This window comes from Centroberyx gerrardi, chromosome 12 (genome assembly GCF_048128805.1).
Source record: "Centroberyx gerrardi isolate f3 chromosome 12, fCenGer3.hap1.cur.20231027, whole genome shotgun sequence".
NCBI classification, from domain to species: Eukaryota; Metazoa; Chordata; class Actinopteri; order Beryciformes; family Berycidae; genus Centroberyx; species Centroberyx gerrardi.
In genome coordinates this window covers 11,771,418-11,794,968 of record NC_136008.1, presented here as the reverse complement: position 1 = coordinate 11,794,968, position 23,551 = coordinate 11,771,418, and the positions used below count along the sequence as shown (strand labels likewise).

The 23,551-nt window shown below is 42.7% G+C and overlaps 3 protein-coding genes across 6 annotated transcripts; 2 read left to right on the top strand and 1 right to left on the bottom strand.

Annotated features, from left to right (window-relative positions):
• The first annotated feature begins 76 nt into the window (after window positions 1-76).
• On the top strand, window positions 77-12,274 carry pex5 (peroxisomal biogenesis factor 5). 3 transcript variants are annotated; one of them, XM_078287366.1, is made up of 17 exons: window positions 77-269; window positions 2,222-2,378; window positions 2,591-2,629; window positions 3,126-3,243; window positions 3,353-3,499; window positions 3,783-3,867; window positions 4,456-4,546; window positions 4,881-5,003; window positions 5,731-5,844; window positions 6,340-6,423; window positions 6,720-6,839; window positions 7,044-7,187; window positions 7,360-7,430; window positions 9,408-9,629; window positions 9,803-9,968; window positions 10,079-10,236; window positions 10,865-12,274. In XM_078287366.1, the coding sequence occupies exons 2-17, from the start codon at window positions 2,265-2,267 to the stop codon at window positions 11,115-11,117; spliced, it is 2,049 nt and encodes a 682-aa protein (XP_078143492.1). In that variant the 5' UTR covers window positions 77-269; window positions 2,222-2,264; the 3' UTR covers window positions 11,118-12,274. The 3 variants fall into 3 exon arrangements, with proteins under 3 accessions (XP_078143492.1, XP_071764860.1, XP_071764868.1); XM_071908759.2 differs by lacking the exon at window positions 5,731-5,844; XM_071908767.2 differs by lacking the exons at window positions 4,881-5,003; window positions 5,731-5,844.
• A 398-nt stretch (window positions 12,275-12,672) lies between these two features.
• Window positions 12,673-15,263, top strand: cdca3 (cell division cycle associated 3). The gene is made up of 6 exons (XM_071909450.2): window positions 12,673-12,810; window positions 13,145-13,315; window positions 13,454-13,574; window positions 13,679-14,635; window positions 14,751-14,827; window positions 14,989-15,263. Exons 2-6 carry the CDS (start codon window positions 13,178-13,180, stop codon window positions 15,079-15,081), a joined length of 1,386 nt encoding a protein of 461 aa, XP_071765551.1. The 5' UTR covers window positions 12,673-12,810; window positions 13,145-13,177; the 3' UTR covers window positions 15,082-15,263.
• A 790-nt stretch (window positions 15,264-16,053) lies between these two features.
• On the bottom strand, window positions 16,054-21,616 carry gnb3a (guanine nucleotide binding protein (G protein), beta polypeptide 3a). 2 transcript variants are annotated; one of them, XM_071908161.2, is made up of 10 exons: window positions 21,528-21,602; window positions 21,080-21,178; window positions 20,409-20,529; window positions 19,581-19,726; window positions 19,208-19,271; window positions 18,690-18,852; window positions 18,336-18,402; window positions 17,998-18,199; window positions 17,657-17,873; window positions 16,054-17,319 (listed from the first exon to the last, which is right to left on the bottom strand). In XM_071908161.2, the coding sequence occupies exons 3-10, from the start codon at window positions 20,463-20,465 to the stop codon at window positions 17,213-17,215; spliced, it is 1,023 nt and encodes a 340-aa protein (XP_071764262.1). In that variant the 5' UTR covers window positions 20,466-20,529; window positions 21,080-21,178; window positions 21,528-21,602; the 3' UTR covers window positions 16,054-17,212. The 2 variants fall into 2 exon arrangements, with proteins under 2 accessions (XP_071764262.1, XP_071764255.1); XM_071908154.2 differs by lacking the exon at window positions 21,080-21,178 and having other exon boundaries at window positions 21,528-21,616.
• Window positions 21,617-23,551: the final 1,935 nt, after the last annotated feature.

Below are 23,551 nucleotides of genomic sequence, written 5' to 3'. Positions count from 1 at the left end.
CCGGACGCCTTCGTACGTAAAATCGTTTGAGAATACGAAACCATTGTACGGGATACCCCGAGCGATCGGTGTAGGTTTTAGTGGGTCATGGAGGAAGGTAAATAAAGAGACGCGCTAATAACAGCCAGGAAGCCGGTCTAAGAGGGTTTCCCGGAGGATCGACACTTTGGATGCGGCAACTTTTGTTGTGAATATTACAGTCGTACAGCCAGACGAAGAGAAAGAGACTGGAGAGGAGGGACTGACGGGAGCAGCAGCAGCTGTAGGCGGTGAGATGAACATCATGCTACCCATCGGTTCATGCTTTTTCTGCTACATACTAGGGGAATGCTCGCAGCACTGGCCCTACAGTAGCTAGCACAGTTAGCTAACGCTAGCTGACTGCATAGTGCACACTCGCTTCTGTTGGATGTTAAATGGGCTGTTACTTACTGAAATTTGCTTTTAATTGGCTTGCTATTTAATCTACTTTAGCAGCAAAACAGCACGTTAGCTGCATAATAAGAAACACAGTCGAATGTGCACATTGCTAGCCAAGCTAATGTTGCAGTTTTCCTTGTGAAGCAAAATTAGCATTGGTTGAAAACAGAGCTAGCTGTCAGTCTTCAGTCACTTTGCCCAGTCAGTGACTGGTTTGACACGACATGACAGCACTGACACTGGTCCTTTTGACAGTTAAAACCCGTCAGGTGGAGCCTGACTGGCAGTGGGTTGTTTTCAGGTGTGAACATCTGATTATTTCTGCTATGAATTGATTAACATTAACGTTGAAGGTGGGAACATGGGTGAATGGGACTTGGACTGGGACTGACACACACACACACACACACACACACACACACACACACACACATTCCTCTTTTTCTACGCAACTTGTTTCCAAAGTCAATGAATTTAATAGGTTGTGGCATGTAAGTGAGCAAGTGAACAGGTGTCATGATGGTGGCAATCTATTGCCTATCTGTGGTAGTGTGTGTATTAATATCTTTGTCTAATCCTCTTAGTGTGACCCTAATCATACGGCAGCTGTTTGAGTCAGTGGAAAAAAAATCCTTAAATCTATAGCCTAGACAATGAGAGCGATGGACAGACCACCTGTAGAATGGAGCCTCTCGCATGCTATTTGCTGGAGTGGTTTTTGATTTTCGCAGAATGCTGCTACAGTAGAGTAGATGACAGGGACTTAAATTTCTATTCCTGACATAGTTCATTATGAAAATTGTCATTATTATCTGACTAGGGGGGTTAGAGAAGTTGAGTATGTCACTGTTTATAACAATTTGTCAGCTGCTCGTCTGTGGCCCTAAATATAGGTCAGCTAGCTGAACAGCAGGGTTGCCTGTACTGCATTTCATTATTTTCAGGGTTTAGAGCTGTGTTGAGCTGCAAAACCAATGTCAAAATAGTCTTGCTTTGTCTGTTAGGCTGCTATTTGTTCCATTTGGAGGATCAGGTGAGTGAACTTAAGATGAAGACTGAGGAGAAGTGTCAAAATTTTGCCATCTTTGTACTATGTAGTGTTGTATTCTCGTTGGTGAGGGGATATAAGTCACTGGTTTGTGTTCATGCATTTATGTTCAGCCTAAGCCAGGAAATGGCATGGAAAATAACAGATGGAGCTTGAATTTGGTTGTGTGACATGTGAGTATCTCGGCACCCTAGAGATTTCACCTTGCTTGGCCTGTCAGCCCTTAATAGACCAACATGTCTAACCCAGCAGCTTCCTGCACGTTTGATCACGGCTCGTCGGCTTGCTTCATCCAAAAGACGAAGACAAAAGTCCCGCACACAAAGTCAGCTGTGCATCAATTTATTGTGTCCACATTTTGGACTATGACCCTTTCTCAAGACAAAACTTTTTATGTTGACAAAATAAATTGGTACAGAGCTTGATCTGATCACTTGATCTTGATCACTTGATCTGTGCAGAACGTTCTTTTTTATCATTTGGTTAATATGAACTGGGGGCTTAGACTGCTCTCAGCTTCACTTTGGAATAAAACCTAATGCTGTGCAATTTATCCTCAGGGATGTTCTTGATTTGCCTGGCGTTCATCGCATTTATTGAGTCAGTTTGATGCCACTTAGTTTTAGCTTAAGCCAAATAATGATGTCATTAACTTTGTTGGATGCAGAGTGAATGTTTTGGACTTCTCACTCTAGTGAAATCTCTGTCCAAATGAATCAAGCTGAGTAATGCATTTATTTATTTCCTTCTCAGTTCTAAGGTGGTCTGATTGGGTTTGCCTCTTCCTTGTGTTGCCATGGCGATGCGGGAGTTGGTTGAGGCAGAATGTGGGGGAGCCAATCCCCTCATGAAGTTGACCAGTCACATGACCAAGGAAGGAGGGGCGTGGAGGCACCGGTCAACACCCACAGTGAGTAATTTGTAGAGGTTCATTAGTATTTAAAATAAGGAACAGCATTAATTCATATATTGATTATCTATATCATATTCTACTGATACTGTACAGCAACTTTTATCTGCACAAAATCTATATACTTCAGCTTAATCTTGAAATTGCTGCTTGATAACAGACTTGGCACTGGTTGCCACTAATATCTCATTTTCTCATCTCTTTTTCCTCAGATTCCCCCCACACCCATAGAAATTGCAACTGAAGAAGAGGTCAGTGCTCTTTTCGCTTCCCATATACAGTATATTCTATTGTCTACATACTGTTTAATATTAAAGGAATTACCCACTGTGGGATCATCATTTTGGTAAAGCCAAAATATGCCAGAATCCTTTTTCATTACCAGGCCTTCTTTACTTTCATTGTCCCTACCTTAGCTGGGTTTGACATTAGCACTCATGCTACTTCTTACTCTCTACAGTGATGGATGGTAGGATAGCGAGGCTGTTTTTCTTTTCATTTGAAGCTTATGGGCTGGATGAAGTGGATATGTGTGGACCGGATGTGACTTTGTGTTGTAGTTTTTCTCAAGAGAACAGTGCAAGCAGTGGGGAAAGCTTTTGTCATACATACCGACATTAACAAAATTCATATGAGATTCATAATGTTGGTATCGGTGGATTCGGGATCACCCAGGCCTAACATGTCGTTTCTGAGAATTCAAATGTGCCATTAGCTTGTCATGACATGTTTGTATTGTTGCTGCAGCTGGTGAATGAGTTCCTTCAGGCGCCGCCACGGCCTCCACACACCTTTGACATGGGTCAGCTACTGGAGGAAATGCAGCAGATTGACCAGCAGAGCTACAGACAGGCTCCACAGAGAGGTACACTTTATTTTATTTTAGTTTTTTGTACCACTTTCAACTATTTTCTTGGATGTTCTTATAATTGAGGCTGAAGTTTGACCACAAACCCTCTAATTCCACGTCATAGCTCCAGGTGTGGCAGCGCTGGCTCTCTCTGGTGACTGGGCGGCCGAGTTCGTCTCAGGTTCTGACTCCGCCTCTTCGCCGGGGCTCGCCGGTCTCGGTGACACAGCTGATGCAGATTGGACAAAAGAATTTATTGCTGAGGCTGCAGGTAGCTTTAGTGTATTTGCTCTCTCTTGCTCTCTCTCGTCTCTCTCTTTCTCTGGAAACACACACTCTTCTACTTTGCATCTCTTTGCACATTCATTTATATGCATTAAGCTTCTAAAATTAACGGCACTGATCTATGGTCACTGAGTCGGTCATAACATCACATAAATTTCACTGTGACATAGGAGCAAACACACCTGGGATAAGTACTTTTATTCCAACGCTGATTTGTATAATAATTTCTTACAACCTGTCTCCTTCCTGTGTTTTTCTCCCTGCTCCAGATCCTGGACGCTGGGCAGAGGAGTATCTGGAGCAGTCAGAGGAGAAGTTGTGGCTGGGGGACCTGGGAGACAAGGACCAGGAGTGGTGAGAACAGAGGAAGGGGGAGGCAGGGATGGCAGGAGCCTTGGGAGTATGTAGACAAAAAATAGCTAATATAAAGGAAAGCTAGATCAGGTAGACTGCAGAAATGTGGAACGTAGGCTGTAAACTTGTGGGTTTAAGAGAGAGAGAGGGAGTGCAAGAGAAAAGGAGCAGAGGTAGAACGACGATAATGAGTTAGAATGCATGGCTGCAATGAAAAAAGACCAAGACCTTGAGAATGTTCTCATTGAGTGGATGCGTCTATTGAATTTTAATTTTTCAATCTATGAAGCAGCAGCAGCCTTGTCTGATGATGTTGAGGTTGTCCAAAGAGCAGCTCTGTCAAAAGCCTATGTAGCAACTGAGTAGGAGTTGAAAGAGGATGCATAAAATGCTGACATTACAGGTGTCTAATTGTCGAGGTAGTGCGTTGACCTCAAAAGTATTCACTTATACAGCACTGCACTGCTCAACTTTGACCCTGAATTGATTAGTTCCATCTTGCATATCTATTAAAACAGAATTGTATTCTTCTAGTCTGCTCGCTCCCTATATATCACATTAATAATTCTGTTGCTGTTGATCTGATAGGACAAAAGAGTATCAACCAGGAGATGAGTTGAAGCAAACAGCCAATGAGCTCGTCTCAAAGGTTGACGACCCCAAGTTACAGAACACCGAGGTGAGCTGTGAACCTGACTGTGAATCACTGGGTCCCTTTTTATCTCTGTGTGTCATTCCTTTTTACATATCTGTCACCATACCCTTTCCCTATTCTTTTAACTTTGTTTTAGAGGAGTTCTGTGAGAACGCAGTACTTTGGTAATGTCGATAATGCAGTTTTACTGTCTTTCCTTGAGGTTATTGTCTCTGGCAAGCCTCTTTATTAGTTTGATGTCATGTAAACATCAAAATGTTTGCTACAAAGAAGTTAGAAGTATCTTAGTGTAAATGTGACCCGTTAGTGATAGTAATAGTAAATCCTATTGTGTTGTCATTTTTTCGTTGTTGTGTAGTTCCTGCAATTCATTAGGCAGATTGGCGAGGGCAGTGTCACAGTGGAGAACAGAGCAGACAAACAGCACACAGATAATGCTCAGGCCAAGAAGGCTCAGAACTGGGCCTCCAACCTCAACCAGGTACGAGTCACTTCCCATCGACGATGGGATGGTTGCAACTGGGAATTCATGGGGAAGCATATTGGTTCACTTTTACAGAATGTATGCCTTGTGACTCACCACCCCAGTATCTGATGCAGAGTAATATTTTCCACAAATGTAACCACTACTCTCCCTGTAATATGAATCTCTTAAGGCTGCGCAACATTGCAGATGGAAACTGTTCAGTAAAGAGAGGACTCTACTTGTGAATATCAGCTTGTTATCCTACATATTCCATGTTTATATTTCTATGAATATAATCATGTTCTAGATATCCTCATCTTGACTCTGTTTCTCTTGTCAGCTCTTGATTTTACAAGGGTTGCGATTGATTACTTCTGACTTCATTCAATTCTGGAAGACAAAGGATGATTTTTAAGATCATGGATTTCATTTGGTGTTCCTGCTGAAATCACCGTACTGTAAATGTGTAGCTCTCAATCCTGTTTTTGTTGAGTATCTGTTCATAGCCACGGCTTTATAACATTTAGTTGCCCTCTAACATGACATGTACTTTTCCCATTTTTGACCCGCCTTTGAACTCTTGGCTTGCCACCATTCCCTCAATTAACAACCGCCATTCATCTATTCCGAATTAAAATTACTCCTACTCCGCCCCCTCCGAAAAAACCCTCGCCAACCACCCCCGCCTCCTTGAAACATTTCCCCATTCCCCACCGCCACCCCTCCTTGCCTTCCGCCCTAGTTCCTGAAGGAGACTGGGGGAGGGAGTCTTCCCTTGGAAACCAAAGAGGGGAATGAGAAGATTGACAAAGCTAAGGCTAAACAGGCAGAGCAGTGGGCCAAGGTCATCAGGCAGGTAGGACCGCTGTGGTCATGGCAACGCCATGCAGTGTGGCTTCGCAACTCGTTGGATTGCGATGGGCTCATAATATCAGACAACTATTGCTTTTTTGAGGCAGTTTTTTTAGGTGCAGTTACAGCTACAGTTAAGCTTTGTAACCTGTGTAGAACTTAGTATTTTGTTCTGTACATAAACTATAGGAAGATGCACTCAGCACTGAACTCTGCTGTTGCTGCTGAGTGGATTTTCCGTCTGATAAAAATAATTCAGGAGTCACTCTGGAACTTTATGGTGGCTGGTTACTTAAGGGATGGACGGAAGAGTAGGAGAAACAGTCTTGTTCTCTGCAGTTTCTTTTTGGCTTCTTTCTTTTGTCTTTTCCCCCTTTCCATTCATTTCTCCATCTATTTCTTCTCCTATTTTATTGTCACATCCTCAGCGTAAATAATTTTTCCTGGCTAACACATGTGGGCTCCAGCCAACCGCTGTTATTGCTGTCTTCCTGTTCAGGTGTCGGAGGAGTCAGCTGAAGCCTGGGTAGACGAGTTCGCCACATCAGGACCGGATTTCCAACAGGCCAAAGCTGCAGTGGAGGTGAGACGAGAATTACTGGAAATGCAAACTCCAATAACAAAGCTTTATTGATTGGGGGCAGTGGTAACCTGGAGGTTAAAGAGGCTGGCTGCGAGGTCGGTGGTTTGAATTCTGGGAAAATCTTGAAAAAAATGAATTACCCTCGAGGTGCCAGAGTTATGCTGAAAAACACCATGAATGTACAGTCAGCTTTCCTTGGTAAAATAAAGGTTAAATATTTCTAATACTAAGCAGGATGATGTATGAGGAGAGGAGACAATGAGGAGTAATGATCTGTATCATTGTCATTTTATTAGAGTGATGTGGACTTCTGGGAGAAGCTGCAGCAGGAGTGGGAGGAGATGGCTAAGAGGGATGCAGAGAGCCACCCATGGTTGTCCGACTTTGATCAACTACTCAGCACTTCTTATGACAAGGTATCTGTCTTTGCTGCCGTCGACCCTAACAGATCAGTTGAGACATACAGTGTCTGCTCTGGGATGTTTGTGTTTGTGTGTTTCAGGATTTTTGGACACACAATATGTTCATGTTCCCGATCAAATCCCTGCTCCTGCATGATACTCTGCTAAGACACTTTCCACGGTCTTCCTTTCCCCCTTTTCCCGTTTTTTTTATCCCAGGGGTACCAGTTTGAGGAGGACAACCCCTACCTATCCCACCAGGACCCCTTGGCGGAGGGGGTGAAGAGGATGGAGGCGGGTGACATCCCTGGAGCCGTGCGGTTCTTTGAAAGCGCTGTACAGAAAGAACCAGACAACCAACTGGTGAGAAACTCAAAGCCTCTATGTGGTTTCTTTTGTTTTTGTCTGTCTCACTTTTTCTATTAATAATCTATATTAAATGTAAAAATAAAAACTCTCCTAATTTTTTGGCAGCTCCCCACAGAGGTCATTTGTAACGATGCACTGGTGTGTTTATCTTTTCATTGGATTGCAGGCTTGGCAATATCTGGGAACCTGTCAGGCAGAGAATGAGCAAGAATTTGCTGCCATCAGCGCCCTCCGCAGGTGTGAACTCAGCATTGCAAAACGGGCAATCTAATCCCTCACCGGGGATGCAAAACAGACAAATCAATACACAATATTTAGTACACATGAAAAACATTGAATACAACATACATAAGTATAGGGCATCTCAGCTTTTTGGAGCTCAGGAAGCTGATCTGTTTGGAAAAAAGGACTTTCTATGTAGACTTCTTTTCTATATAGACATCCTTATTTGGAAAATGTAGCGCCTCCCAGTGTGAATTATATTAAAACTCCAGGAAACGAGGTGTGTGGTATGATACTAAGGGGATTCTTTCTAAATTTGATCTAGTCCCAGGATTCAACTCATTTCATTTTCACTCATATTCACTTGTTAAGCATGTGACCGTTTTTTAAATTTGAGATTCATGGAACGGGTGAGCTGACTTCTGGGGCTGCTTTCTTTAATTCATCGTTGCCAGGAGCAATAATAATAAATTCTTCTCTCTAAATCTTTCCTCAGAGTAGCGAGGAGTTGCTTTACCCACATGAGTGCATATTATCAGGCTAACGGCATCCAGCACAGAAATTGGCAAGTTCAGTCAAAGAGCTCAGTGCCCATATGCTCAAGCTGTTGCTCTGCTGCCTCCATAGGGGAAACCACTGCCAGGCCCATGAATCACAAAATTTAAACAGTCACATGATTAATGAGTGAATACAAGTGAAAACAAAAATGGCCGAATCATGGAAATGGGTTTGGGTTACTTTCTTTCCAGTGTGGAGCTTTTTTAATGTCTGTATTTACCACTCACTTCACTCACTCACAGTTTATTCTGTGTCTACAGCTGAAGTTCTGATACTAAAATATTTAATTATAAGGTGTTGCACCATTAATGATGCGTTTGGCAATTATCAACATTTGATAGCTCAACTAAAAGCAGAATAATCAATATTCTGATATTGGATATATTTTTCTTGGAATGTTGTAGAATGACTTGGCTGGCTTATGTACAGTTAATAATAATAATAATAATAATCTTTATTTGTATAGCGCTTTTCAAAACAAAGTTACAAAGTGCTTTACAAAACATGATAAAAGAGTACAACATACTCAGGAGTCCAACATTGTCATAAATAAGATAAAAATAAATAAAACATGAAGTATAGACACCAAATAAAACAAAGTTTATAATAAAAGTAATACAATAAAAGTGATAAAAATAAATGAAAAACAGACAGAAATACTGTAAATACTATGAAAAAGCCTTCCTGTAAAAGTGGGTTTTAAGAAGCGATTTAAAAGAATGCAATGACTTTGCTAGCATAAGATCCTCAGGGAGGGAGTTCCACAGCTGCGGGGCTCTGACAGCAAATGCCCGATCTCCTTTTGTGACAAGGCGGGTTTTTGGAACATTCAGGAAGGTCAAACCTGAGGAACGCAGGCAGCGGCTAGGCTCATATGGAGCTAATAAATCTAAAATGTAAGTAGGAGCAAGGCCATGTAGGGCTTTAAACGTAATCAGTAAAATCTTACAATCACATCTATACCTAACAGGTAACCAGTGAAGGGAGGCGAGGATGGGTGTGATATGGTCTTGTCTCTTGGAATTTGTTAAAAGTCTGGCTGCTGCATTTTGTACGAGCTGGAGACGGGAGATGGCCTTTAGGCTGAGCCCTGAATACAGGGAATTACAATAATCCAGTCGCGATGAAATGAATGCATGGATGACTTTTTCAAGGTCCGTTTGAGACAGGAAAGTTCTAATTTTTGCAATGTTTCTAAGTTGGAGAAAGCATGATTGAACTACCTTAGTGATTTGTTTGTCAAAGCAGAGCTCGGAGTCAAAGATTACTCCCAAATTGCGGGCGGACTGTTTAACATTGGAGGATAAGCTCCCTAGGTTCTTTTGCCAGTCACAAATCGAGTTAGGAGAGCCAAATAGAATGACCTCTTTGTATTATTTCTTGTCTGATTTTTCTCTTTCCACTCTTCTTTCTCTGCCACTCTTCATCCATCAGATGTATAGAGCTGAAGAACGACAACCTGACTGCTCTGATGGCATTGGCCGTCAGTTTTACCAACGAATCACTGCACAGGCAGGCCTGTGAGACGCTTCGTGATTGGCTGATGCACAATCCGAAATACCACTCCGTCCTGGAGCAGACTGAGCGTGAGCGAGACAAGGACGGTGCCAGAGAGAGGGAGAAGGAGAAGGAGAGATTCGGTTCACTGCTGCCAGAGTGAGCACCGTTCTCCCTTTTGACATTGTAGTTTACACTCACTTTTGCACACTCTGAACTGCAAAAGAAGTCAGAGCTTTTTCAACTTTTAAAAACGCATCAAAATACATGCAGTGATTCTTCAAGTGTATTAATTTTCTTTATATTCCCCACTTTCTTGCTTTCTTGCACAGGTCCTTGTTCACTGAGGTCCAGTCCCTGTTCCTGAGTGCAGCCAACTCGGACCCGGCCCGGGTCGACCCCCAGCTGCAGTGTGGCCTGGGAGTCCTCTTCAACCTGAGCGGAGAGTATGACAAAGCGGTGGACTGTTTCACCGCTGCTCTCTCTGTCACACCACAGGTTAGAGTGGGCACGAATACTGTGACCCTAACCTCCTGAGTCTGGGTCTCATCCTCCCTCCACACTGCATGATCTGTCTGTTTCTGACCTCTGTTTTTACTCTCTGTCAGGACTACCTCCTGTGGAATAAGTTGGGTGCCACACTGGCTAATGGAAGCCGCTCAGAGGAGGCAGTGGCCGCCTACAGGAGGGCCCTGGAACTGCAGCCAGGGTTTGTCCGCAGTCGCTACAACTTGGGAATCAGCTGTGTCAACTTAGGAGCACACAGGTGAGGGAGACGTGTACAGGGTATCCGGTTCCTTAAAAAGTCTGAAAATATATTGTAAAAAATATATATATTATTGTCTTACTCTTATAAAACTATTATATAAACTTAAGGCCTTAAAAAGTATTAAAATGTCTTAAAAACAGTTATTAGAGGTTTTATTTACTCACTAGGCAATTACAGGTTTCTTTGCACTGCATGTCCACTGTCAGATTAATACAGAACAGAGTGAGCAGTGTAATATTCAGAGGGTTTATTTATTGTATCTGCTTTACTAAACACTGTTGGACATCATATAGCAATTAATTTCCTGTTGTTCTTTTTCTTATACTGCCTATTTATAGATTCATCACCTTCACTAGCTATCTTCAATCAGAAATTGACTGGCTTTGCCAGCTTTGTTTCTTTATTTTTGTTTTTGAATTAGTCTTAAATTCACTTTCAGGTAGCATTAAAAATGTCTTTAAAAGTCTTAAATTTGTCTAAAACCTGCAGAAACCCTGGTAAAAAAGTAATGCCAGCAAGCAAATATGGCAGTTACTAGCTTTAAAAAGTAATATTTTGCCCATAGTGATGACCCAGCAGAAACTGACAGCTGTTCATTCTGCCCTGTTTTCTCCTTTCTCCACAGAGAGGCCGTGGAGCATTTCCTTGAAGCTTTGTCTCTACAGCGCCAGGCGGCTGGAGACGGCTCGGCGGCGAGAGCGGCACGGGGGCCCGGAGGAGTCGCAGCCACCATGATGTCCGACAACATCTGGTCCACCCTGCGTATGGCTCTCAGCATGATGGGAGAGAGCTCTCTGTACGCCGCTGCTGACCGGCGTGACTTGGACACGTTGCTGGCTCACTTCTGCCAGAGAGAGGTGGAAGGCGGGCCGGAATGAGGAACGGGCAGGCCTAGGGCTAGGAGGGGGCTTATAGAGTGTGAGTGTGTTTTGTTGGGAGGAAGGTGTTTGGGTGAGCTGGAGAGAGAGGAAGACGAGGAATGAGAATGGAGAATGGGAAGAACAGGGACTTGGTCAGCGACGGAGGGAGGAGATGGTAGCAGGTAAGGGTGAGAGAAGGGGGAAAGTAAGACACTGTGAATCATCCACCAACCTAGAGACTTCATCATGTGCTCATACATTAAGTGACATTAAGTGTCAAATGCTGCAGTATTAGTCTCCACCTGGGGAGAAGCAGCCAGCAGTAAGACTCAGTGTGTGATGTCAGCACAAACAAATCAGTACAGGCCTCTCTCCTCGTTTCCTCCCTCTCCATTGATCTGAAGAACCGGGATTAATGAATCCTAACTTCTGTTGATTTCAAATCTGTTTAAAAAAAGATGAAAGTTAATGATGAAGAGTGAATGAAATCCTGTTCTGTGTTCGGTGACCAGCAAGGCGACGGTTTTTGTTATGGAACTCATTGCTCTCACAGCCTTTCTTACTGGTAGCTGGTTAAGTTAAACTGTAAATACTCTACCCATTTGTAGATTTACAGTAAAGGGTACGATATTACTGTGACGGTAAAATGAGTACTACATTTTATCAAAAGTGCTCTCAAGAGAGAAGGATTAGGCTGGGCCAGATTTCCACTGCATACAGTATCCACTAGTTGGAAATGCTAAAGGGTCTGCTTTATTTTTTTTTCCCCCTTATTTTATTTTTTTCCAGTAGTAAATCAATTAAGAGTGGGGATAATGAACTGACAACCAGCGGGACTGTTACTGTTAAGATGAGGTGTGTGTGTGTGTGTGTGTGTGTGCGTGTGTATGTATGTATGCATGTGTGTGTGTGTGTGTGTGTGTGTACTCGGGAAGTGTTAATTGTGCTTTGGATGATAAGACCGTACAATTGTAACATCACATTGAAAAGGAGTTCTCTGGTCTCCTCCCTCTCTTGCTCTTTTTCTTAATGCTCTTGTAAAACAATTTGCTTCATTGTAAAATAATGCTTTCTGCCATATTGTGTATTGTAACATAATTGTTGCACTATTATTGTTTTCAGACTAGTTATCCTGACTGCAATGTTTAATATAATATTCAGCAATAAAGCTTTGATTCCAGATGTCTTCTTTGTGTTATTTAAGCTTCTACAACAAATAAACTCTGGTCACTTCTGACATAGTGAATGAATAGGAGTGTATGGAGAGGGGTAAGTTAAATGAGAATTTACCTAAAAGGGGATTAATAAAGTATAACGTAATTCAATTATAAGTTTTATTTGGTCAGCTCGATTTAAGCAAATGCCTCTTTCAATGGGATTAGTCTGATATACGTTTGTCAAGATACCATTTTTATAGGGACGGAATACTATATGGTAGATATGATAAACCAACCTCCTTGTGATAAACAGACGACTGTTACTTTCAAATTTGTTATCATCGGGACGCCACGCCCACTACTTGAATGGTGTGCCGTAAACCAGTCAGCGGAGAGAAGGCGGGGAGACGCGTACGCAGATTGGTCAGTTTGAAAATAACATGCACGCGGCCCCCATTTAAATGTTTTAAAAGACGTGTGTTTTCCCCGTGTTTATCAGTGAAAGAAGTAAAAGGGGGATTTGCTCTGTGTATACCGTCTTCGTCTCGTGTAAGGTAAGACAGAAAATGCTCGCAGTAACTTGGAAGTATTAGAAACTGTTCGCCTCAGCTGACGCAAAGCAGTTGCATTCCGTAAAACTCCCAACTGTTAACTTTTATACGACTTTGTCGATTTGAAGAGTGAGTTGGGAAACCTAAACTATCGTGTTACCTAGCATGATAGCTGTCGGTGCTAACATTCGCTAGCCAATTATCTCTCTAATTAGTATTAAAGTTGATTTCAAATGTTAAATGAACTTAGTTGCGTAGTAAGTTCAAGTTCAAACGCAGTGAGCTACCAACACGGAATATGGCATGTTATACGAGGCTGGGTTTGTCTTCTGTACAGATAACCAGTTTGCCAGTGAGCTAAATTATCATCATGGGATCCAGTGAGAGCAAGATGACTGTGTCTTCAACGATAAAACCAGACTCCAGGCGAACCATCAAACACGACCGAGTCGGTCGGCTGATAGATCCACGTTCTCCTTCAACAGACATTGATCGTACACCTATTCAGGTAAACTGCTAGTTGGCTTGCTACCACATTACTGGGTTTTGTATTGCACCAAAAAACTCTTTAATGGCAATAATATGATGTTGTTGGGAAAGTAGTTTAACCATACATAATCTGTTTATGTGTTCTGTTTACTCTTAGGTGGGTGGGCCTGTGTCCAAAACTTCAGTTGAAGTGAAGACTGTATGTGCTCTGCCATCCTTTGATCCCCGATCACCTACAATTGGCATTGCCCGCACCCCTGTCAGAGATGCCATGAGAGGTAACCATTTAGTAAACCACAACCTTCAGTTAGGTATTTCCTCACCTGCAGAAAATTCCTATAACATGCTTCTTTGAAACATTTTTCATCCGTTTCTCCCACAGCGACAGTTGGCTCCTTCGCTCGTCGGCTGGGCATGCTTTTCCACAGTGAGGTTGAAGACAAAGCCCCCGCACCCCCTCACGGGCACTTGAATCTCAATGTGGAGGAGGAGGTTGTTGTGGATGAAGAGCTGGGTTCTGGCGAGCCCCTTCTGACTTCTCAGCCATCCCAGACCTTTGGCTCCCTGGCTGAGCATGCTAACCTCCTGAGCACCCCCGTGCTGCCCCGTCTCCAGAGCATGGGTGACTTGAGCCCCTTTGTGCATCTTGAGGAGGCTCGGGTGGAAGTGGAAACTGAGGCTGATCTGACCCTGGAGGAGGCAGAAGAGGCCAGGGAGTCTCCTCTTCACAAGAGACTGAGTATGAGCCTGATAACTTGTCATGAGGGAGCAGCTCCGTCCCAGATCTTTGCTGAGGTGCACCATGACAGTACTTCATCCCCTGTGCCTAGTGTAGAAGTAGAGCCACTCGGGGATGGAACTGACCACTGTTATGCCCTTCCATCTATCAACTCTGACCCAGAGTGCCCTATGACCCCTGTCCAGCCTTCTGTACCCACTGTTACAGATGTTGCCCTGGTTCCAGCATCCTCAGAGCAGCCAGAAGATGCAGTGCAGATGCCATCTTCAGTTGAAACACAAGAGCTGGCAGTTCAAGATTCTCCTGTGCCTCCTGTGCCCACTACACTTGAGCCAGCAACTGTCCCTAGCCCAGTCCTGAGACAAGAGCGGCCACAGCCCTCCACCGGCATCCGCTGCCCCACCTTTGACTCAAAGAGCCCCAGTCAGGTGGTGTTCAAGCCCCAGTGGCTGGGAAAGGGCTTTGGTGCCTCTGGGTTAAGAGCCAGAGGAGTGCAAGTGCGTGGAGGAAAAGGAGGCTCCTCTCCTCTTGCTGTCCGGGTGGCTGTGAAGAACATTACCAATGAAAACAAGGGACAGTCTGCAAAACTGAAGCAGAAAGGTGTGTAGAAAGTTTGCTCTGTCTCGCTCGCTCCGTCTCTCTCTGTATGTGTGTGTGAGATTTGAGTGAATCTATCTATTGTTGCTTGACCTTTTTTTCCCCCGCTTATCTTTAGGCAATGGACTGGCTGAAGGCCGCTCCCCACTGCAGATCCTTAAAGAGACCAACTCCCCCAGGGACCAAAATCCTCAGGTAGGCTACATAAGCATGCACACACCTCTAGTAATACTCACAGCTCTTCACTTTAATTTGCACCTTCATCAACTTTAAAAAGTGATGTTAAGCCATTTGGTTGTCCAAATATAAGTCACGATGCAGAAAGTGAGACGCTGAACTTTCCCCCCACCTTCCAGATGAAGCTGAAGGTGTCGACCCCAGACAGGCAGAGGCTTGGACAGGTGGACCGCAGAGTCCTGACCGTGGCTCTGGATAAGGAGAACAGATGATGCGTTGCAGAGTCCTGCCACTTTTATAATTCTTAAAACAAGCTTTTAAATGTACAGTTTCTTTAAACTGATTTTGATTGTGTATATTACCTTTTCAATTTCAACTGCCACTTTATGCACTATCAGTTTTCCATCCTGTTTTGTCCTTTTGTAAATATAAATAAAATAATTTTCTTTCATGATTCATTGCTCTAAATTTATACTGATTTCTGTCTTAATGTAAAGTGATTTCTTTCCCTTTGTGAGAGGAAACCTTGTCTCAGGATTGCAAGTCTTGCATACACAAGAGGCTAATATATTGCAAGAACCTTTTATTTTTATTTTTATGTTGTTGTTTTTTTTTTTTATTAAGTTTTTTCAAAAATAGAAAAATTCTGTTTCTACTCGGCTATTCCAGCATAAAGACGGAATGAAAGCTCACACTGAATATTCCCAAAAACAAACTAATGTGTGAATCTCAGCTTCTCATGCAACTGGCTTAAGACCACACCACTGTTGGTTTTGCCGGTTGGGTACTTTATTGAATACATTTTACAATGAAGCTGTAACTGGTTTAAATAAACACTCTAGAGTGGGTCCTTTTGTGTTACTGAGACATGACAATGTAAAAATTGATATGTAGGTCCCACCATTACTGTATGAATTTTTCTAATATGTTACACTCTAATCATCCTGGATTACTGTACATATTCTAGGTTTTTACAGTGAAGGTGAATCCTACATTGTTGTTGGTGTGAACTGTTGCACTAAAGTGGTTTAGTTTTAGTTTTTTTTTTTAACATTTGTTTTTCACCAGTACTGATACACAAAGGTTTTTGTTTTTTATCTTTGACGGCTTACTCCATATCAATCCAGGTAAATATTAGCATTCTGATCAATACAAAATTGTTACCCATATCTGAAGTCCACATATCTATATATATATATCTCCTGTAAATGAGTGAAAGAATTTAACTGAAGACACGTCTGATGCAGAGTTCCACATTTATTAGAAAGTCTTAAGAAAGGTACTATGGCTTTACTATGCACAGTGTGTATCCAGTGTTGGAAAGAAAGGCAGTCCAAATTCTAGTGAGAGCTTGCTGATGTAATATAGAAACCAATGACAAAACTAGTTTTAAGCAGATTTTTTTTTTTGTATGTACATGAACCATCATTCAGGTTGATCTTGTACCATGCAAAAAGGAAAAGGTAAGCTGTTATATACAGACTTTTATGTGTTGCTCATATGCATACAGTAGCCATTATCATCCATATACACACTCATACAAGAACTGCCCATGTCCTATGATAAATGGGTCATCTTTTTTGTAAGTGCTCAGTGGACCATGAGACCCATTTGATTATCCCATCTGTCAATCCAACGGTTTACTCAAAGCACTTTTCAGGTCTAGCTAGTGGGGAGTAGGCCAAAAAATCAGACCCCAACTCATGGTAAATATTGTCTATCAAACACATACAAAACAACTCTTGAACACTAATGTAGACATTTGCAAGCTATAACTCCATTCTAATGTAATTTAGAAAATGGAAAGAGAAAGTAAATATAAGGACTACAGTATCTAGGGAAATCTACCAAAACTAAGAACAAACAGCAGTTTGAAACGAAATGCAAATGCTCATATAATTCATTTGACATCATAACTTCTGGTTGATATAAAATGAACCTACATAGGCTGAAACTGGACATGTATTTAATTCTATCTCATCCAATGTCTACCATTTCCATTTGGCAACTGTTCTCATTGGGTAATCCTTTCAATTGCTGCAAGAAATGTGCATATCTTAATCGATTGGATTCGATTTGAATATAATTCACTATTGATAAGAATGATATTTTCTTAGACCCCCACCACCCGTGCCATATTCCCCTGTAACTTGAGAAGAAAGGTGAGAGAGAGAAGTGGAAGAGAGAAGAGAAATTCCTCCTCATATCACAACCCCTCTCCAACATTAGATAGGACTTGGCACAATGAAAACACCCTCTTCTCACCCTATGTGGTTCCTCGTCCCTCATCCCTCCCTCAAACTCCAATTCTCCCCTCTCTTGTTATCTTCCTCTCTTTCTCCCAGGCAGATGTTAACACCCCCACTCTCCTGCTCTCCTTCTGCCTGCTGGTGAGGAACGGCCTCAGTTCCATATCTTGAGGAAGCTGTCCCAGGACCCCGTGCAACACGCCATTCCATCCGTAGATACGCCGATGCAGCTCACTCTGTTGTCGTGACCAGCCAGCACTCCTGGACCGCCACACAGGAGAGAGGACATGATGTGAGCAAATACTGTATGTTTATAATCACAGCTCTTCACTTTAATTTGCACCATCATCAGCTTTAAGAAGTACTTTCAGTGCATGTTTTATGTTTGGTGAAAGCATGTTTCATTACACAACAGAGTAATTTGTTGTCTGTTTAACATGTGTACTGTACATGTCATTTGATTTTCTAAATCAAATGGCACTGACATGAGCTCATGTTGTTCTGGTATGTGTCTCTACATACTGTATATACATACATTGTATCTCTTGAAAAAGGACACTTAATCAACTCCATCTCTCTCTTTTCCGTCTTTACTCACCCACTCTCTCAGACTTCAGCGTGTCCCAGATGTTGACGTTGAAATCGTCATACCCAGCCAGTATCAGGCGTCCAGACAGGGAGGGGGCCAGGGAGGTCACCCCACACATGATGGTGGAGTCCTGGTAGGTGATGAGGTCCTGGTCGGCTCGCAGGTCGTACAGCTTGCAGCTGGCGTCATCCGACCCTGTTATCACCGCATTACCATTGGGGAAGAACTGGAGGGAAGAGAAGGGAGAAGCGATTAGCGTCTACTACACAGGTTTGATCATCTGCTTGAGCGAAACGTTCAACGCTCTGTACAAAACTGAACCGGGAAGATGGAAGCCTCCTCATCCTTACCCCAATTGCATTGATGTCACTCTCATGGCCTCCGAAGGTCTGTCTGCATGTTCCCTCCCGAATGTCCCACAGCTTGGCCGTGAAGTCACACGCCCCTGAGATGAACATCTTGAAGTCTGGAGACACAGCCAGGGACATGCAGTCTCCCAGGTGGCCCGCAAAGACAGTCTTCTGTGTCCCTGTCTCAATGTCCCATAGTACACTAGGGAGAGCAAAGAGGACGGGTGATAATCCAAAAAGACCAGAGACAAGAGTCTCTTCTGTATCAACTACAGAGTACAAGAGAGAAGCAGCAATACTCCTTAGTTCAGGATATCTTAGTCATATTATATCCTTACCAAGTGCAGTCGCCTGAGCTGGTGATGATCTCACTGTCACTAATGAAACGACAGCAGGACAGGTAACCTGGGTAACCGAAGAAATACCATATGAGGTGCATGACACAGTGTGAGTAATGAGTAATGTGAATTCCAAGCAGTAATCAACAAATCAAAACATAAACAGATAGGAAGCACCTGGAATGCAAAGTAAGTTTATTAATGCTCCATATAAGCGCACAAATGAACAAAAGCGCATAAGTGGGCAAGGGACAAACACAAAAAAAGGCTTATATACATGCAGCTATGCAATTCCAAGGTTGCATTCCAGTTAATGTCTGTAAAAGCCATGGTGCTTTGCATTTGGAGTCCTACCTGTGTGTGCTGCCAGCTCACGCATCACCTTGACGTTCCCATCTTTGCCCTTGAGGTTGTAGATGGAGCACATGTTGTCCAGTCCGCCACAAGCCACCATGTTCCCTGAAGGTGCATAGGCACAAGTCATCACCCATGATGACTTGAGAGGGATGGCACTCACCTGGGGAGACACAGAAATAGTGATATTCCTGTCTTCAACCGCTGAAACTGAATGCACTGGCTTCAGTTACTGAATCTGAATGAAAACCACAAGCACATCAGTAGTGGAAGTATTTGAAGTATGTTGACCAGATTTTTGGCCAGATTTAATCCCAGTTAGGCTGTAGTGGTCCCACAGATTTAGAAGACTGGGAAACGACTTCGTCAGAGCCCCCCCTACTTCAAAAATTTGGCAATAGGAAAGCAAATTCAGAACTTATTTATTTTATGGCATCGTATAGAGTACATCTAATCTAATGGTTCACTCATATCCACTACTGGCTGCAATCACGACACAGCCTTTTACTCTGCCTTACCTTGTTGGTTGTGAGAGTGTCCCACACTATGAGCTTTCCATCCTGTGAGGCACTGACACACAGCCTGGAAGAGAGTGACAGCAGCAAAGAGTGAGAGAGAGAGAGAGAGAGAGAGAGAGAGAGAGAGAGAGAGAGGAAACATGAAAGGGGGTTGGTTAGTGACAAATTCAGCTGAAAAATGAATGATCTGAGGCCTGAACCATGTTCCTTAAAAGCAGTGTGATTACTGCACAAAATCTAACATACCAATCAGAACTCCCTCCTGCATTTATTTACTGTCTTCACACTTAGTTTGTAGTGAATTTGATGTAAAAATCAAGAAATCTTGGCTGTGAAATAAAACAGCACGTGTTCTTTCAATCTGTGTATTTACTTGGAGTCAGTGCCCCAGTGCATAGCGTAGATCTTGGCAAGGTGGCCCCTTAGTGTCTTCCTGGTCTTCAGCTGGACACGCCCCACCACGGCTATCGCGACTGCTTGCTCTTGCAGTGTGGTGTCCAGCACCGCCTTACGGGCTGCCTGGGGAGCAGACACACACACACACACACACACACACACGGGAGGTCAGGTTACTGCCATTATTGATCTCCACTGTGGTCGGCAACTAATGACAAATTTTGTGGGCTCTCCCTCCATAAGCATCAGAAACTGGACCATCGTAAATTGGCCAATTGTGGCCATTCACAGTAAACGGTCAGTCAGCAAAGAAGATAAGAGCAATCTGGTTTTACTTTGTTTGAGCACTACATTTTGTAATTTGTAATTTGTCCAATTAAAAGAGTCTAGTTCGAACTCTGTCCTCTCATCCTTTTTTGAAATACATGGAAAAGATCACATGTAACAACGTTCTGTTTTCTAAAAAGTAACTCAGTAACCTTTACTCTTGAGTACATTTTAAATAGCTACTAATAGCTACTAATTTCAGCAAGGTAACAGTACTTGTACTTGAGTAGGATTTTTTAGTAGCATACTCTTTCCACCTCTGGTTGTCATGATCAATATTTTGGGAGGGAGGGGAGAAGCAAGTTGTTATGGGGGATGGGGAGGAGATTGAAGACGTCTCAGAAGGTTGTTTGAGGAATGCATCTTCAGGTCATATGAGAGGCAAAGCCGTATAATCTTATAATCTCATTGACAAATATTGTGGACAGACAAACTGTTTTCTCGCTTTACTACAGGTAAGATGGATGGGCCTACTGACAGTGATCTGGTCTTTGAGGCTGTCCGCCTCCTTTCGCAGCTCCTCCATTTCACCCATGGTAATGGTTGTTAGGCACTGTCACCAATGGAGACAGGGAGAGATGACAGGTAAGCTGATGATCCTGAAATGAAGAAGAGAAGGAGAGATGGGGAAATGAACAAGAGCAGAATTCAATTAATAGGAATTCATTCAAGAGCAGAATTCAATTGTTAAACTTTTCTAATTTGTCTCTCTATTGTCCAATAGTAGCACTGCCTGTGCTACTACCCCATGTTGGAATTTTACCTGACGAGCTCTACTCTCCACCTTCGGTCTCTAAGCAAGTTCTATTTTGCAATTCAAACTGGCCCTCAACTACTTTGCAAGCCTTCACAAACATGCAGGTACACACACACACACACACACACACACACACAGATATCCACACACAAACACCAATACACATATGTGTGCGTGTGTACACAAGCACAGACACACACACACACACATTGTATTGAATATTCAGGCATGACGTAGTATAATCGATCATAACAGCAAAGGCATTTGTTCTTCAGATGATCTGACACTTGAGAACAAACATCCACACCCTGACTGTAAACGCAAACCAGTATGTCCTGTAATAATGTCATCACTGTATCAATACTATTATCTGTTATTTGACAGTCACTCACCTTTCAGCGCTTGGCAAATTCACAACAATGATAGGGGTTGTGCTGTCAGGATGTTCGTGCCATTTATCACTCCAGTGAGCTGTTACTTACTGTTGATGGCTATTGAATTTGGTAATGTCTTGATTAAATGAACAATGTTTAGCAGTAAACCAATCACCTAATGGACAAACTCATAAAGTGTGACAAATGTAATCAAGGCTGAATATAAGTGAAAAGAGAGACTCACAATCTAGACAATCGCTACAAGCTGACTTTACTGAAACAGAATAGTTCAAGGAGAAAAACGTGGCACTAAACAATAATATCAGAATGAGATTATGTTGCTGACTTCATGGTAAAGCAGTACAATACAAATCACCCCAGCCATAGCACCTTCCTACATGTTCTGATAATACAATGTATTCACATTTTTTTTTCAATTGTCATGATGCTATTTCCTTTATCTTACCTTGAAAACTGATAGGACAGAATATTTTCCTTGATTTTATCGTATGCGTCCCTGCAGCAATCTCTCTCTCTCTCTCTTTCTCTCTCACTATTTGAATGGATGTCCCTGTCAAAACACATGACCAAGTGGATTTGCCTCTAATTTGTTTGAAGTGAAAAGGACAGGAAAGGAGTGAAGGAGGGAGTGACTCTGTGGAAGAAAGAGATTTGCTTTTAATTGTTTGCCACTAGGCTCTATCTATAATGCTTTGAGTGGATATAGAAGACGTCTGAAACTTGTTAAAAATTAAATTAGAGCGCTACCTTATATGTCGCCTTAATAGTGGTGCAGTGCTCCAAACACCTCGGCCACTATGGGCGTCCTGGTCTCTCACCTTAACCAGCTGATGTCTACATTGTCCCTGAAGTTGATATCAGGGGATTTTAGGCCTTTATTCCAGATGGGAAATTGCTTCAATAATGAGTGTTGTAATGAATGCTTGAAACCAACTGAGTGTTTTAGCTGTGCTATTACCCTTTTGCCATTCTGTCCCTGGGACCCTGCCATTGTTCCATGTGATTAAAATGACTGCTAGGGGTTGCTGGATAGTGAAGTGCATTAACACAACCAGAGAGGGGGGGGGCGGGGGTTGGGGGGTGGGGTGGGGGGGGTATGGGGAGGTAAGAGGCGAGGCAGGAGAGTGAGTTTTAAATCCTACTGGCTGAGATTTTAAGGGAAGCCTTTTGAATCAAATCTGCTCTCATCCGATTACTGACTGCTCTTTGCATCTGGATAAGAGATGGAGAAAGGGAGGGGGGAGATAGTGGGATGAGACTGAGGGAGGGGGCAGATGGAGGAGGAACGGGAGGGAGAGAGTTGTGAGAATGGTAGCCGGTGAGAGGTGGAGGGTTTTCTGTGCGACCAGGCCGACGAACTTGAGCCTGACCAGTGGTTGCAGGAATGTGCTCTGCAGTTTGCATCTGTACTTCAGCTGAGAGCGCAGCAGCCATTAAGCACCTCTGTCAATTAAGACTGAAAGTCCTGCGTTCATGGTCTAACTTGCAAAAAAAAAAAATCACAAAACTTAAAATTCTTTCACAGAATATTGTTGAGAATAAGGCTGTCGTTCATTTTATTTTACTGCTTTATTGCTCTCAGTCAGTTAACACAGCAGTAAACTAGCATACTGCTTTTCTACCAAGTAGTCCTTTTTTCCTTAAGGCTGTAGACATTTACAAATAGTTATACTGCTGTGGTTCTAATTATAACTCCACTCACTGACACCACAAAATTGCATGATGCTTCCACATAAACAATTTAACATTTCACCGCGCAGATGATGTCTGACTGTATCAAGAATCAGACAACAAAAGGAATTTTTTTCTTCTCAGATTATCTGTCAACACTGCAAAACCAGCATTGCATGCTGATCCCACATAAATCCCTCTGTGGTGTGTGTCAGATAACATAAAAGTAAGTACATTAAATCTGTGTTAATATCATTTTGATAAGATGCACTAGCATGCAATGTTGAAAACGTGGCGCCTTATTTAAGCATCAAGAAATATTAAAACTAGAATTTTTTTTTGTAGTGTCATGAGAGAAATTCCTAGAGGCTCTAGGAACTCTGTTAAATTATTAAAGATGCTGCTGCAAAATGTAATTTCAGCCTTGAACCCAATTTCCCCATGGGGATCCTCAAAGTTTTCATCTGACCCTCTGAATTTGACCCATCAACTGAGCAGCATGGCACAACTGCAGGGATACACAACCAGCAAGAACACAATATATAAACAACAACATATGACCCTCTACTCACCAATTTAGGAGAATCCTCTGAAGGTGTTTTGTTAGATTGCTCTCACTCTTCCTCCAGTGGTCCCTTTTTTGTCGTTGTCATATGTTCAGCCGTCCTGTTACTACACTTTCTCCCGCTCATTCACTTTTTGTATCACACACAGTGGGGATATTCCTCCGTCACTGACTCTCTCCACTGCTCCTATGAGGAACAGATGAGGATTGGAGGGATGAAGGGAGATCAGTGA

Excerpts from the sequence above, each read along its gene's own strand:
- pex5 (XM_078287366.1), top strand. The coding sequence starts at position 2,265 with ATGGCGATGCGGGAGTTGGTTGAGGCAGAATGTGGGGGAGCCAATCCC. Across the intron at positions 5,004-5,730 it reads GGGCCTCCAACCTCAACCAG|TTCCTGAAGGAGACTGGGGG; the intron begins GTACGAGTCACT and ends CTTCCGCCCTAG. Across the intron at positions 5,845-6,339 it reads GGGCCAAGGTCATCAGGCAG|GTGTCGGAGGAGTCAGCTGA; the intron begins GTAGGACCGCTG and ends CTTCCTGTTCAG.
- cdca3 (XM_071909450.2), top strand. The coding sequence starts at position 13,178 with ATGGGATCCAGTGAGAGCAAGATGACTGTGTCTTCAACGATAAAACCA. Across the intron at positions 13,575-13,678 it reads TGTCAGAGATGCCATGAGAG|CGACAGTTGGCTCCTTCGCT; the intron begins GTAACCATTTAG and ends TTTCTCCCACAG. Across the intron at positions 14,828-14,988 it reads CCAGGGACCAAAATCCTCAG|ATGAAGCTGAAGGTGTCGAC; the intron begins GTAGGCTACATA and ends CCCACCTTCCAG.
- gnb3a (XM_071908154.2), bottom strand. The coding sequence starts at position 20,465 with ATGGGTGAAATGGAGGAGCTGCGAAAGGAGGCGGACAGCCTCAAAGAC. Across the intron at positions 19,272-19,580 it reads CACTGGGGCACTGACTCCAA|GCTGTGTGTCAGTGCCTCAC; the intron begins GTAAATACACAG and ends ACTCTCTTCCAG. Across the intron at positions 18,200-18,335 it reads AGCTCAGGCGACTGCACTTG|TGTACTATGGGACATTGAGA; the intron begins GTAAGGATATAA and ends TGCTCTCCCTAG.